Raw genomic sequence first — 15329 nt, forward strand, 5'->3', positions numbered from 1 at the left:
AAAAAGAAGAAGAAGAAAGGAAGTAAAAAAGCTACTGATATGTTGAATGATTATTAGTAAGTAAAAAAATAATATCAGTAGTGGGTTTAGATGGTAATCAGTAAAAATTTATCACATTAATAGTTTGTAAAAATGTTGTAAAATAACCCGTGGTTGTAGTATTACTTAAAAAAAAAGATTCATTTAATAAACATATATTTAAATAATTAGTTTAAAGGAGCGGGTTCCAGTTAGCTTAATTGGTAAAGTCTTTGATGGTTAAAAAATATATATTTAAAGTTTAATTCTTATCTATACTAAAAATTGATTAGTGTCTTATTTTAATGATAAAAAATACAATTATTAGAAACAAACGGTATAAGTCGAAATTCAATAATAATGAAAAAGTGAAAAAGAAAATGTCTAAATTACATAGCCAAGGAGAAAGAGGAGTATGGGCCGTAGACCCATGACATAAAATGTTTAGAATGAAGCAACCATGACCCAAAAAACTCTCATGGGCCAATCTAGACCAAAAAATTTTAAAAAGAATATTTAAGATAGAGACAGAAACAGTTATCAAAAGTTAGTTTACAGTTAGGCCCTCAAATCTAAAGCCATTGTTGTTCATGTTCCCTTCTGCCGCGTTATTTTAAGCAAACAATGTCGTTGTCTCACGCCCCCTCCTTTGAACTCCCGACCCTTATGCAACGGCCTCTTCTTCTCTCTCTCTCAAACCCAAACTCACCATTTTCTTTTTTTGGTTTTTCTTTTTAAATAATAAATTAAACTAATAATGTACGGACTTCAATCCAAATCCAATGCAACAACCTTTGGAGCTTAGTTCCATTCTATGTAGTTTGTACACGTGCACCATTTTCCCAGGTTCCCTTCTTACCATTCCTTCTCTTTGATGTTTAATTCAATTTTATCAATCTGGGTATTTTTTTTTATTATATATTTTATTGAAACATCAGAATCAGATTTTTAATTTCAATTCTCACATACCCTTCTTTTTTTTCTTTTCTCTATACATTTTTTTTTTCTTTGTATGGTTTTTTTTAAAAAAAAAATTTATATTCATTGCTTCATATATGATGTTGATAATTGATGTTATGCTATTTCTTGCACAGTTGAATTTGTAAGTTCCTTTGTGGAATTAAGGCAGAATCCCCTGTGATGTGTTTGTTGTGCAAAAAATGTGTCTGTGAGAGCCATGAATTTTGCTTCCAGTTTATTTATGATGGAGTAAACATGCGAAATACGGTGGAATGTTTGTTTGAAATTGTTTCATTTTGTTGCTTGTAAGGGAATATTCGTCGAAGACTGTTTCATTACGTCATATACAAAGTTTTGAAGCTATAGGGAGAGGCATTGAATGTGGATCTAATTTTGAAGAGTGGGGATGATGTACATGACCCTTTAAAGAAATTGTACAGTATCTTAAATTATTACTATTCTTGGTTCAAGTTTATAGTGAAAGTAAGCCTTTGAAGCTATAGGTGTTGTTGATAATTCCATTGGTTAAGTTTCAAGGTTGAGTTTGTACAAATGAACAGATTGTATGGCATAGAGGGAGTAAGGCATAAAAGACCAGAGAATGTTAATATGAAGCTATAAAAAAAGAAGAGGGAATTCTACCAAGACCATGACTAGTGAGGCTCCTAGTTCTTCAGGCCAACAGTTCCACAACGACACCCAACAATTTCCATCAAGTCTTAGAACTGCTGCAGAGAGAAAAATACATAATATCTGTGTGCAGACAGGTGAGGAATTTTCAACTGAGTTTCTGCAGGATCGTGTTGCTATGAGAAGACTACCACATCAGCCAAAGAGAGTGGGTTTTAATTTTAATCAGAACCATCAGCTATTTCATGAGGATCTCAATGGCATTGTTGAGCTACAAAGAATTGATTCTAATTGTGATTCTGAGTTCACAGTGTTCGTCCCAGGGACAAGATATGGGGCTGAGGTGGAGAAAAAGGCTTATGCTGATAGTATAAACAGAGTTTATTGGGAATATGGTGCAAATGGGCAAGTACCGGGTAAGTTTTCTGATGAGAGTAATCCTGATCGAGGCACTCCAGGACCAATTGCTCCACCACTCTATGTAGTGGGGTCCCATCAGCCACACTATCCTCATGGGCCAGGATTTTCAGAAGGCTCTTTCTCTGGAAAGATGAAATTTCTATGCAGCTTTGGGGGAAGAATATTACCAAGGCCGACTGACAGTAAGCTTAGATATGTGGGGGGGGAGACCCGGATTGTATCCATCAGGAAGAGCATCACTTGGGAGGAACTTATGACCAAGACTTACGCAATTTGTAACCAACCTCACACTATCAAATACCAGCTTCCTGGTGAGGATCTTGATGCGCTTATATCTGTTTGTTCAGATGAGGATCTTCATCATATGTTAGAGGAATATCAAGAGCAGGAAAGAATTGAGGGTTCTCAAAGACTCCGGATGTTTCTTATATCTTTAAATGAATCTGGGAGCCCAAGTTCTATGGAAAGAAGGGCTGCCCAGCCAAGCGATGTTGATTATCAGTATGTTGTTGCTGTTAATGGCATAGTGGACCCCCCAAGGAAGAGCTCTAGTGGCCAGAGCCAGAACAGCCAGTTAGGAAACACCTCAGATTATAGTCCAACTTTTCACAGAGACTCTCCTACATCTGGATATGCTTTGGAGACTAAGGATTGTAGTCCAAGTTCCTTGAATAAGGCAGGAATGTTCTCAAACCCTGCTTCTCAGTTTTTAACTACACTTCAGATACCAAGAAACTCCTCCAATCAATCGCCTCCTATATCTCCAGTTCAGAACAGAGATCCTAAGAAGTCTAATGTGCAAATTTATTTGGATCAACCTTCTGCTAATGGCCATCAAGGCATCAATCCATTTGTTATGGAAAAACTACCCTGTGACAATCCCTATTATGTTGATGCCATGGGTTATTGCCATAATCTTCCTCATGGGACTCCATTGATGAATTATCATCATCATTACAAATATTTGGTCGAAACTGACCAGGCTAACGAACTCAATGACAGAAACTTTCACTACTGTATCCCTAGTAAAGACGTGCATTCTCCATCATATGAGAGACAAATGATTAAGGAAAGGGCATTCCATTCAGAAAAGATTGCCCCTAATGCTGATGATATAATGAGCTTATGGTCAGGGCCTAATGATACAGATGGTTCTCATCGCAAATTAATGCATGTATTCTCTGACTCACATTTGCAGGAGCATGGTGAGAGGTCCAACTGCAACTTCTCTACTGGGAGAGAAAAATCAACTACATTTGCAATGTTAAATTACGCACAGGAATTGCCAATACGATGCAAAGAGAGAATTCGTGATGAACACCAAATAGATGAATATGAGAATAAGCCTACTTTCAAGGCGCCTAAAGATTTCAAGGAAAATTTTGAACTGGGTCAAGAAATTTTCAGCTGGAAAGATGGGATTACCCCTTATTCTGATCAAAACCAACAACAATTTGAAGGAAATTTTGAAGTTACATCACATGATAATGTCATTGAGCTTAAGAATTTACCAGACCTTAACTGTCTCCCCAGTGTTTGTCAATTCTCAGAAGAGCTACAAAGCCTCAGAGAAGGGATTTCTGTTCCAACAATCATTCCTTCAGAAAGGTCTGCAGATAGCATGAGCGAATGCCCCTGCGGTTACCAATTGGATGCAACTGCTCCTAAGGTTTTAATCAAGAGCCAAAGACCTGATGAGGATAAGCAGTGTGCTACAACTGAGACATTAAGTAGTCAAGTAGTTTCTGATTGGTACCCTGGAATACTACCTGTTGCACCTGAGGAATTGCTTGACCAAGAATCCATGGTCCCAAGCTCTGTAAGTATATCTCTCTTTGCAGAAATGTATTTATATCCAAAATTATGGTTTTATATGAATAACACTCCCATGTCTGCCTTATTTCAGAACTCAACCACAAGCACTGTTTTGAGTAGAGAGACTCCTGTACAGAAAGTTGAACTGGTAGGATTTAGCACACAATCTTATGAGGAATTAAAGATTGGAGATGTTATCTGTGTCCAATCACAGGAATCAGATGGTCATCCTGACAATAAGGTACTGGAACAGGTTATTGTTGAAGATGTAACCGATTGTACACCTCCTGGCATCCCCTTGTGCTCAAAAATTGTCCCATGTATAGAAGATGAGGATAGTGATGATTTGCTATCCCCTAGGAAAACAGAAACAGAGAATTCCACTCCAGAATCTGAATGCGAGGTAAACATATTTCCTTTGGAACTGGAGTTAATGTTTTATGAAAATTTGTTTAGTGGTCTGTTGAGCTTCCACCTTGTATTCACAGGGTGTGAGAGTTGATGGCAGAGATGTGTATGATTCAATCAGTGATGCTGCAATAGCTGAAATGGAAGCGGGCATCTATGGTTTGCAGGTTTGAAATTGCTATCTTATGGATTTATGCATGATATGATATTGGTCCCCTTTCCCTTCTTGATAGCTGGATTTCTTTCGATTCTATGCCTGGAAACTTGGTCCAATTGGTTGTAAATGTCCTTTTCTTATGAAAGGTTGGGTATTTGGGAAAAGCTAGTATTTTGCTCAGTATTGGAACTGATCCAGTACACAGAATGAGAGTAACAATAATATTGGCATGTTAAATTTGTTTTGAAATGAAACTGCTCTCTTATGGGCATGACCTCTTCATTTGTTAATATCAGACTATGGTTAATGAGTTACCATGAGACAACCACTTCCCCCCAGATTTTCTATTTTGCTATGGATTTTAAGCAAGCTATGCCATGATTCAGTATACAACTATACATATGGTGCTTAATACATGGGCTCCATAGATTTAGAATTGAACTCATGACCATCTGATTCATTGTAATTGGTATCTCCTTCCAAAGAAAATTGAAGGTTGAAAGTCTGTATTTGTAAGAAAAATAATGGCATCTAATAAATAGCTGTCTTTCTCAAAGTCCTAAGAGAATGAAATGCTCATGAATCATTATGAGAGCCAAGTAACGATGGTTTCATTTGTTTCTTCATTATTTTATCTTTTTTCTTGCCTAACTATGCGCCTTTAAGATATTGTCTTTGTACACAAATTTGTCTTGTCTTAGAAAGAAAATAGTCTTGCAAGGAAAAAATTATGATTACATATCTTAGAAATATTTTCTTAGTTTTCTTCACTACATAAGGCTTTCATTGGTCATGATAGGTAAAAGAAAATTCAGATTTGCTAAAACCCACCTGTAATCTGAAAGTAACAACCCTGTATTCTAAGATTCACTCCCTTCTCATGTTTCTATCATTCTTTTTCTTCTTCTTCTTCTTGCCACTTTTCTACTTTTTTTTATCCAAAAAAAAAAAAGTATATTTGGAGTGAGTTTAACTGAATGCTTCATTTGTTGATATCAGACTATCAAGAATGCTGATCTTGAAGAACTGCAAGAGCTAGGATCTGGTACATTTGGAACTGTATATCATGGAAAGTGGAGGGGAACAGATGTTGCTATTAAGAGAATAAAAAAGAGTTGCTTTTCAGGCAACACATCAGAGCAGGAGCGACTGGTATAATTTTCGTTTAATTTCTCAATGTACAGAAGTTTCCAACCTAAAGAAAAAAATGATTCTGCATGGAATTAGTGTCTCCATGACTTGAAGGATATATAGCATCACTTAGTTCAAATATATATTTTCTACAGTATTAAATTTGGGTTTCTGAATTTTTATGGATGAAAATTTCAACTCCACCTGTTTGTTCAGATTAAAGACTTCTGGCGAGAGGCACAGATACTGTCTACTCTTCACCATCCAAATGTTGTAGCATTCTATGGGGTTGTTCCCGATGGTCCCGGTGGAACATTGGCGACCATAACTGAATATATGGTAAATGGATCATTGAGGAATGTACTAATAAGGAAGGATAGGTGAGTGGATTCATACATTTTTCATCCCTTTCACCCTCAAAATAGTTTTTTAGATCCTCAGAATCCTTCCTGCAGGGTGCTTGATCGTCGAAAAAGGCTTATGATTGCAATGGATGCAGCTTTTGGCATGGAGTATTTACATTTGAAAAATATTGTCCATTTTGATTTAAAGTGTGACAATTTGCTTGTCAATTTGAGGGATCCTGAAAGACCCATTTGCAAGGTATTTAATTGTGGAACAAAATTTTGATTAGCCCAGTGTCTTCTGTAGTTGTTTTCATCCACTCATAATTACTAAGTTTTCTGTGGTATATGAGGTGTTCAGTAATTTGTTTTTCCTGCATAATTTTAGCTCACTGACTTATTAGAAATGCATACGGAAGCATTGTACAACTTACCCGTGGTTGTGACCTGCTTTGCAGGTTGGAGATTTTGGGTTGTCAAGAATAAAACGCAACACACTTGTCTCTGGTGGTGTTCGAGGAACCCTTCCATGGATGGCACCAGAATTATTAAATGGTAGCAGCAGCGGGGTCTCTGAGAAGGTATATGAACTTGGGATAAAACCTAGTATCTTCCATTACTGAGTTTATCTGCTGAATCAGAACAATATGTCCCAAACAATGTAATAACAAGATCTTTTGAATTCCTTTCTTTGACAGGTTGACGTTTTCTCATTTGGTATTGCAATGTGGGAGATTCTGACCGGTGAGGAACCATATGCTAACATGCATTGTGGTGCTATCATAGGTAGGTTCAGACCTATTGCAGTAATTAATGTGCATTTTTTTTATCTGTTTTGTTTTTAACCATCTCAATAGAGCTGTATTTAACCTACTATGAGTTTCATAGTGCATACGGCATACCATTGTATTAATTTGTTGAGTTACTTCAATTATTCTTTTAATGGGCAAAGAGGTGGTTACTGATTTGTTGAAACATGTTCACAACTATGGTGTTATTTTTCAACTTATGATCTTAAGGGTGTCGTTGATGGAGATCATTTGGAGTAACATTAATGATGAATTTCAGTGGCCTTTTATGGAGACCCATATACGCAGGGTAGAAGCACAACTCTTAAGGTGTGTCACTTGCATAAAGGTTCTCCTAGAAATTTTCGGTGCTACCCACCTCTTGTGGAACCTGCTTAAACATTGTAGTCCAATTAAAGTACATTAATTTCCTCCTGATGACTCTTACCAATTAACAATGTTTTTGACATAAAGTTCATTAGTTCTTCCTATGGGCTACCATCTAGTGCAATGGTGTAAATCTCATACTATCAAGCACAAGTTTGCAGGTTCAGCCTTTTGAGAATGGTCACTTCATGCAATAATGTCAAATGTTAGGACAGTAGTTTCTCTTCCCCAACCTTTCGTCTGCCCACACAGTATCCTGCTTTGGCAGGACCATGACTTGAGTTTTACCTTATTCAAAGTTATTCCTATATACAAAGCCCTAGTCCCTCTCTTGGTGCTGTTTATTGACAAAAATTATTTGAATACATTTTGGGGCATGATTCTCTTGAGCAGAATGTCAAAATCTTGGTTCAACATGGTTTTTGGTTACTTTAGGAAATCAAATAAATATTGTTTTAACTTTCATTTTGACGTTTAAATATGATTGACAGCTAGCTTATAGCTCTAAACATTTGATTTTTCTGGGTAAATAAATGTATATGTTTCTAGGTCATATTTCTTGAAATGCCTAATTTGTTAATATTCTGCCACTATCTTTGCTGTCAATCATTCTATACTTTTAGTATGGCTATGTTAAAATTTGGATGATCATTTTTGTGGTGTTGTGAACTTTGTATGAAGGAGGAATTGTAAGTAACACGCTCAGGCCTCTAATTCCAAAACGTTGTGATCCTGAGTGGAGAAAGTTAATGGAAGAGTGCTGGTGTCCCCATCCTGAAGGCAGGCCATCATTCACAGAGATAGCAAATAGGCTACGCAAAATGTCAAATGCAATCCAGAAGAAGCGGCATTCTCCTGCAAATAGATAAACCAAGATCCCCATGTAAGTCACATTTATACATACGCCAAAAAAAAAAAAGGTTAAAAGGTTTATATTTTCATGCACAGAGTCTGTAAACTTTGTGAAGTAGCTTCATACAAGCCATTCAACCTGTACATTGAAAGTAAAAATCAGATCTGTATGTTCTTTGTACCTTTCCACTTGTTTCCTTTTTCACATGAAACATTCATAGAAGGTAATATATTATTTGAAATGTCAGAGATTATTGTGAAATTCTTTTAATTTCTTAGAGAAGATGATGGGAGTGCATGGCTTATGGAGCTGTTATAGAGCTGCATTTGGAGTGAGGGAATTCTTGCATAGAAAAAAAGTTGTATAGAGAGCACAGACTCTTCGAATTTCCCACTTATAGGCACCGTTCACTGTCTGGAAACTCACTTCTCTTGCTGAGTTTTCTCTTGACCTTGCAATATGGAAGTTCAGAATTCTGATTTTAGTTTGTCTCAATTGAGTCCCATAACAGAGATAGGGGTGCTGCCATGCTGCGTACCTTTGCATGACAAATACAACACTATTAATCCATAGACAGTTTATATTAGTGTATATAATGTAATTTTTTAAAAATGTTAATTTATATGAGATGAATATGATGAAGTGCTGTGAGTTATGCCATCATCCAGTGATTCCAGTCCTCAGATGTTGAATCTTTTATAAAAGACAGATCTGGGTGAAATGATTGAATATATATATATGAAAAAAAATTCTTTTGGAGGAATCTCCTCCTCCCTCGTTACATTGCAATTCATAAGACCATCTACTGGTATGATTTAAATAAATCATATTACCAATTATAAAGGTTATATGACTAAATGTAGATATTGATGGTTTTTTTTAGGGTAAATTACGAAGTTGGTCCCTATCTTTAGTAGGAAAAAAGATGAAGTAATAAGTTGGCTTATAATCAAGACCCAAATGTACTTAATACAATTACAAAGAACAATAGTTGTCAAAGTTGAGTTGAATTGTTAAATACAAGAATTGTAAAGAGTTAAAACAAACTAAAAGATAAAAGAATTCTGAGCAATAATGATTAAAGTCCACTTAGCAATAATACTTAATATTTTTTATTGTATTTGAAAATAATAGATGATTTCCAAGATTTCATCTTAGTGATAATAATTAATATGTTCATTATATTATGAAACTATATGTCAAATGAACTAATAGTTTATATTTTATTTTCTTGCTAATATTATGGACAAATTTGTAATAAAGAAACATCATAGATCACAAGATTCATTTTTTTATCTAAAATTTATCTGTTTATTGACCCTCCTAAAAAAAAAGAAGCCGCCATGGATTGAACCCAATTATATTAATTCCAACACCTGAATTGCCTTAATTTGAGCTTCAACTCAAGGCAATCAACTGGAACATGTCTCCAATTCCAAGGAGATGAAGTGCTAATTTGGAATCCATCTAAGCCACCAATACTGGTTGGCTCCTTGGGTGCCCAAGAATTGTTGATCTGAGGCCTCGATTTTCTGAAGTAATTGCCGAACAATACTTCAGTCTTTAGGCCAAAAACTCCTGTTTTCCAGTCTTTTGGCTTCATATTGAGTTGGCTTGAGCCTTGAGTTCTAACATATATAGTCCTAACAATAAGTCCTCAACTATTTTTCTCTTTCTTAAATTTGATTAGTAAAAGAAAAAGATAACAATGTAATAGCATTAAAGTTGACAAGCGGTTAACTTATGAATATTAATTATATTTCTCCCACTTATAATTAACTGCGGTGGAAGGATACCTAGCCACGTAACGAGGGTTATCATTTCACCATCTACCATGCATGGAAGGTTGTCAACGAACAAAATGAGCATTTACAAAGCTTTTTCAACTCATATGGTGGACAGTATGCAGACTAAATTTCCAAATTGAAGTCCAACGTCTAGCACAATATATATACGTTGAATTCTGTGGCATTGTGGCATATCTTTATCTTCTTGCTATGTAGGTAAGCATTAACTTAAAGTTATGAGCACTTTCCTAGATAACATGAGTAAGAGTAAGAGAACAATATCTGCTATAACTGTGGTAAAACTTTCTTTCTTAAGAGAGAAATTATGTTTGCCCAATATTTAAGGTTAAAGTTAAATTATCTTTTGAAGTCGAAGATGAACAGATTTTCAATCATAAAAGTTGCATAAAGAAAATTTTCACTTAGCCAATAAAAGTCAAGTCGATGCTATATCTCTTGGTAAATCTATTATAAAGTATATATGAATGTTCAACATAATGAAAGTCAACTATGTTACTAGCTACTACTTACATTCCTTTTGTTGGCCTATTCAATATACTTTTGATAAAACAAAAATAAATAATTATATTATTATATCTCTTCAACTCTATACTACTTTGCCGTCATTTCCCATCGACCCATCCAATTGTCTCGTCTATGACGCCACCAAGACGAGCACATATGAAAAGAAAATAGCTGCAAGAAAGATTAGTGGCTAATTAATCCTATCCTTAATGTTGCCCATTGTAATGGCAATGGCATGGCAATTACTTAACCTTTGATTATCATGTCTCTACCCCATATCTTGTCCCCCCAAAATTTAACGGTGTTGACTTGAAATGCTGAATATATATATAATTATTGCTTCCAATTTTTTTTTTCTGCAAATATTAATTGTAGTGAGTGGCATTGCAATTTGCAAGACTCTAAAGTACTACCCTTTAGTCGTAGATCCTGAATTCAACTCCCACCCAAAAAATAAAAAATAAGGAAAAATAAATAACTGTTAGCTATCTTTTGTAGAGCCAAATGTGTAAAGTAGTTAAATAGAAAATATATATAGCACTAAAAGAACAAATAAGTGTGGCTTGGACATTTCTTTTTAGCAATGGCTAATGGTGTGTCAAGCATATATATATATTGGTGCCAAAGAGTTCCTACAAAAGATAATATGACTAATTCTATTGGCATTCATTAAAGAAGAATTTTGTGTAGTGACTATGAGCTTTTATTCATTAAAAAAAAGGAAAGGTAATAAGTTGAATAAGGATTAAACCTATTTTAATTATAGGGATTAGTTTCATTTGTCTTTTCCCAGACCAATTAAGCAATAGTTATTTTCCTTATCTTTCTCCTCCAAATTAGTTTGATTTACATGGGATTGAATAATTTTTGACCCAACCCGACCCATGAGAGGTGAAGATTTCATCTCCGTACAAATTTGAAATTTCTGCAATCCTAATTTATTTTTTGACGTGTTAAAGTTAGCTAGTAATCACAATTAGGTACGTAAAACGCATTGAAGCATTTTCAGGTAATTTATATCTCATAACCTGTGCTTACGTTTGACAATATTTTGTCAAAAGGTCTAATGCTTAGACTTAAAAAGAAAAATTGATTGGTGTCTTGATCTAATGATAAAGAGTTATTATCAAGAACGGACGTCATAAGTTCAAACTTAGAAAAATAGAAAAAAAGAAAAAGAGACTTCAAGGAAGGATATTATTATTAATTTGGGCTTTATGTTAGTCAACCTATTATAGTAGTAGTGCTTTCATTAGTCAGCCATTAAACTCTTGAATAAAATGGGGCAATAGGTCTTGCCACTTTCTTTCACTTTTCATATGACATTTTATTTTCTTTTCTTTTCTTTAACAAAGAACCTTTCGAATTTTCTTACAAAATGCTTTTTAATTATGATTTATCGTCACTAGTGTATTTGACATGCACACATTCTCTGATATTTTAGAAGGGTCCATTATTCTATATAATTTATATTCAATTTTTGGTCAGCTACTCAGCCTTCAAAGAATAGCTAGCACGAATATCATTAATTATAAATATATAATATATTGTATCTATACTAAGTAAAAGTCAACTACTGCACACTTTTAGTGCGATGATCCCTGTAGGGCAATGACAGGGTTCTATCTTGTAAAAATTAAAAAAAAAAAGAAAAAAAAAAAGAAAGAGGGTAAAAGCCAATCTCTATGTGATTGGACAACTTTTTATCTCCGACTCAAATGAAAGACACCTAATTAATCGAAACTGATTAGCCCCCACCTGGCAACTGCAGACGAGCCTCTTGTGATCTAGCTGACGCATGCCATGACGTAAAATATCCATCATATATATATATATATATATATATATGCGCCCCCCCTTAAATTTGGATTTGAATCTCTCCCGATCGTTAGTACGTTCATAACCACACGCAGGACACAAGAGATGAAAATTAAGGTCACAAAAATCCAAATACAAACAAATAACTGTCTTACAAAATTTAAAGGCCACAAACACACCACTATATACAATTAAGAGAGTCTTGTACGTAGAAAACTAACTAATGTCAGCATGAATGCCATTAAATATGAATACAAATCCATTGTTTTACTTTTTGCATTTTATTTTCTGCTCCATTACTCAAAATTTGTCAATTTTTTTTTTTTTACTTTCATTATAAAATAACCAAAATTAAAAATGAAAAAAAAACCAAACATATGGTAAATCACAATTAATAGAAATGAAATAAAATAAAATACAAAAAGTATAACAAATGATTTTTATTGCATCAAATACCATGAAACCACGTTTAATAATAATTTGCAAAAAGAGCACAAACCACTAATAGACATTATATTCAGCCACAGGGTAACATTATATCAATCGTATGAAGTTATTTTTAATTAGTTTACAAGTAGCTTAGAGCATTCTCATTAAGGGTTCTAAAAATGCTAAATGTTATTTTTTAGCATTTTTAGCACCTCAATTTATAAAAACATGCATCCATCAAACATTCTAAATCCTAAAACATTTAGCACGAAGCTACAGTGGGCTTGTATCAATACAAGCTCATATGGTGGACATGGGTCGTGGGTCAGACGGTCTAGTGGTCGTGGGTCACCGATCTACTAGTTTTGCGTGTGTGTGATGGGTTTTGGTTCACCAATCTAGTTTTGCTTTCTGTGGGTTTTGGTTCACTGATTTGCTGGTGGTGGCGATGGAGGTTTTTTTTTTTTTTTTTTTTTGCTGTGGTTTGTGGTAGTGGTTTTGGTTCGACGTGGGTCGTGGGTCACTGATCTTGGATTTGTGTGTGTGATGGGTTTTGGTTGTTTGCTGGTTCGGTGTGGGTTTGCTTGTTGTTTTTGTGGTGGTTGGTTGTGATTTTGGTGGATGGTTGTGGTTGCTACAATGGTGATTATGGCAAGTGGAGCGGTGGTGGAGGAGGGAGTTGGTTGGTTGCTATAGTTTTTGGTGTGGATGATTTATTATTATTTTAATGAGCAGTTTATATTATTTAAATGAAATGGTAAAAAATATAGAAGTTTTGATGTTTGATGAATCTTAAAGTGAGGTGATATAATCAATAAAGTAAGTTTTTGAAGTGCTATATGTTAAAATTTTTAAAATTCTTGATGGGAATACTCTTAGAGGAAGAGCCATGTTTGACTCAGGGACCGACCCCTCTCCTAAAAAATAAATAATGGTTCAAAAAAAGAAAAAGAACAGGCAAGTTACTTGAAAATATGAACCATTATAGTTGTCAGATTAAAATAGATTTAAAACCTGAGATATGGTCTCCCACTCTCACTTAAAGCAAAAGCCTAGGCTTTATTAGCCAAACTGTACAAGCTAGTATCCACGAAAAAAAAAATAATAATCTAGTACTAGCACAAAAAAAAAAAAAAAAAAACAAACAAAAACAAAAAAAAAGGAGTAAGTTTTGTCACAGCTCTCCGTATAGTTTATTGTAATTGGTAATATATATATATATATATATATATATATATAATAAGTTTATGTAAAAGTGATCTGCAAATAATTACAATCGATTATAAAATAGAGTTATAATAAGAATTGTGATTTTATTTATAATAATGAAAAGACTCCCACGGAAAAAGGACGGGTTGTGTTATTACACTATCAATACTTGCACCAAAATGGCACCCATACAAACTCAATTTAACATAAATATGAGAATGTGTATACACTAAACAGTGTGTGTTTGTCTGCGTGTGTGAGCAAAAGAACAATAAGGAGCATATGCCAGCAATGATCCATGGACATCAATTTCTTTTGAGGAGAAAAAAACAACAAATAAATGGATTATAAACGTACATATTTTCTTCTCTACAGGTCGCTAAAAATATATGAACAGAGAGTGCACGTTCCCCCAAGGGATTCATCTCGTTCCTCTTGAGCCCAATCATTTGGCAGAAAGATCATTCAATTTACACTATCCATCTTTTTCTCCCACTCAAGAAAGAAACAATAACGGAATAGCATTCTTATCAAAAGTTCTAAAAATTTTAGCATTTAGCATTTTAAAAACCTACTTTATTGATTTTAACATTTCATTTAACAATACATCATATATCAAAACTTCTATTTTTTTACCATTTCATTTAAAATAATATATACAATACTTTAAAATAATATAAAAAATAACCTCCACAAAATCCAACAGTAACAGTCACAGCCACCTCCGCCACAGCACTACTAGCATCAACCTCTACTGTGGCAACCAAAATCCACCACACGAAAGAAAAAAAAAAAAGAAAAAAAAAGACCCAGCCACTACCTTCCTCTTCCAAATCACAAATCAACCACTATCACAATCATTAAACCCAGATCGGCGAGAAGAAAGAAGACAATCACAAAACCCAGATTGCTGAGAAGAAAGAAGAAAGGCAAAGAGGCAAACCCATCATGCCGGTAAGCAAAACACACACACACACACAAACCCACCACGACAAACCTCCACAAAAGCAAACCCATCACGCCGATCCACTGCACCACGACCCACTACGACCCAAACCCACAAACTAGAGACCCACGCTGATCAAAATTTGAAGTCACAAACCCACAACCTAGAGACCCACGCCTACGCCGATCACAATCCAAAATCACAAACCCACAACCAGATCCACGCCGATCACAATTCGAAATCACAAATTTACGAGAAAAAAAAAGACCCAGCCACTACCTTCCTCTTCCAAATCACAAATCAACCACTATCACAATCATAAAACCCAGATCGGCGAGAAGAAAGAAGACAATCACAAAACCCAGATCGGTGAGAAGAAAGAAGAAAGGCAGAGAGGCAAACCCATCATGCCGGCAAGCAAAACACACACACACACACACAAACCTACCACGGCAAACCTCCACAAAAGCAAACCCATTACGTCGATCCACTGCACCACGACCCACTACGACCCAAACCCACAAACTAAAGACCCACGCTGATCAAAATCTGAAGTCACAAACCCACAACCCAGAGAGCCACGCCCACGCCGATCACAATCCGAAATCACAAACCCACAACCAGAGCCACGCCAATCACAATTCGAAATCACAAATTTACGACACACAAAATCAAATCACCCCGCCGTCAAGCTCAACCTCCAT

The 15329-nt window shown here is 35.1% G+C and overlaps 1 protein-coding gene across 7 annotated transcripts; it reads left to right on the forward strand.

The window, feature by feature from the left end:
* The first annotated feature begins 594 nt into the window (after positions 1-594).
* LOC142623434 (RAF-like serine/threonine-protein kinase 20) lies at positions 595-8571 on the forward strand. Of its 7 annotated transcripts, none has more exons than XR_012842142.1 (11): positions 595-864; positions 1113-3847; positions 3935-4246; positions 4332-4418; positions 5408-5560; positions 5756-5919; positions 5995-6142; positions 6342-6464; positions 6582-6669; positions 6903-7001; positions 7740-7857. XR_012842142.1 is itself a non-coding variant. In XM_075796847.1 (11 exons), the coding sequence occupies exons 2-10, from the start codon at positions 1628-1630 to the stop codon at positions 7925-7927; spliced, it is 3483 nt and encodes a 1160-aa protein (XP_075652962.1). In that variant the 5' UTR covers positions 595-864; positions 1113-1627; the 3' UTR covers positions 7928-7941; positions 8190-8571. The 7 variants fall into 7 exon arrangements, 6 of the variants coding, with proteins under 6 accessions (XP_075652962.1, XP_075652963.1, XP_075652964.1 ...); XM_075796847.1 differs by lacking the exon at positions 6903-7001 and adding an exon at positions 8190-8571 and having other exon boundaries at positions 7740-7941; XM_075796848.1 differs by lacking the exon at positions 6903-7001 and adding an exon at positions 8195-8571 and having other exon boundaries at positions 7740-7941.
* Positions 8572-15329: the final 6758 nt, after the last annotated feature.

The sequence above is a fragment of the Castanea sativa genome, chromosome 2 (genome assembly GCF_040712315.1).
Source record: "Castanea sativa cultivar Marrone di Chiusa Pesio chromosome 2, ASM4071231v1".
NCBI lineage: Eukaryota > Viridiplantae > Streptophyta > Magnoliopsida > Fagales > Fagaceae > Castanea > Castanea sativa.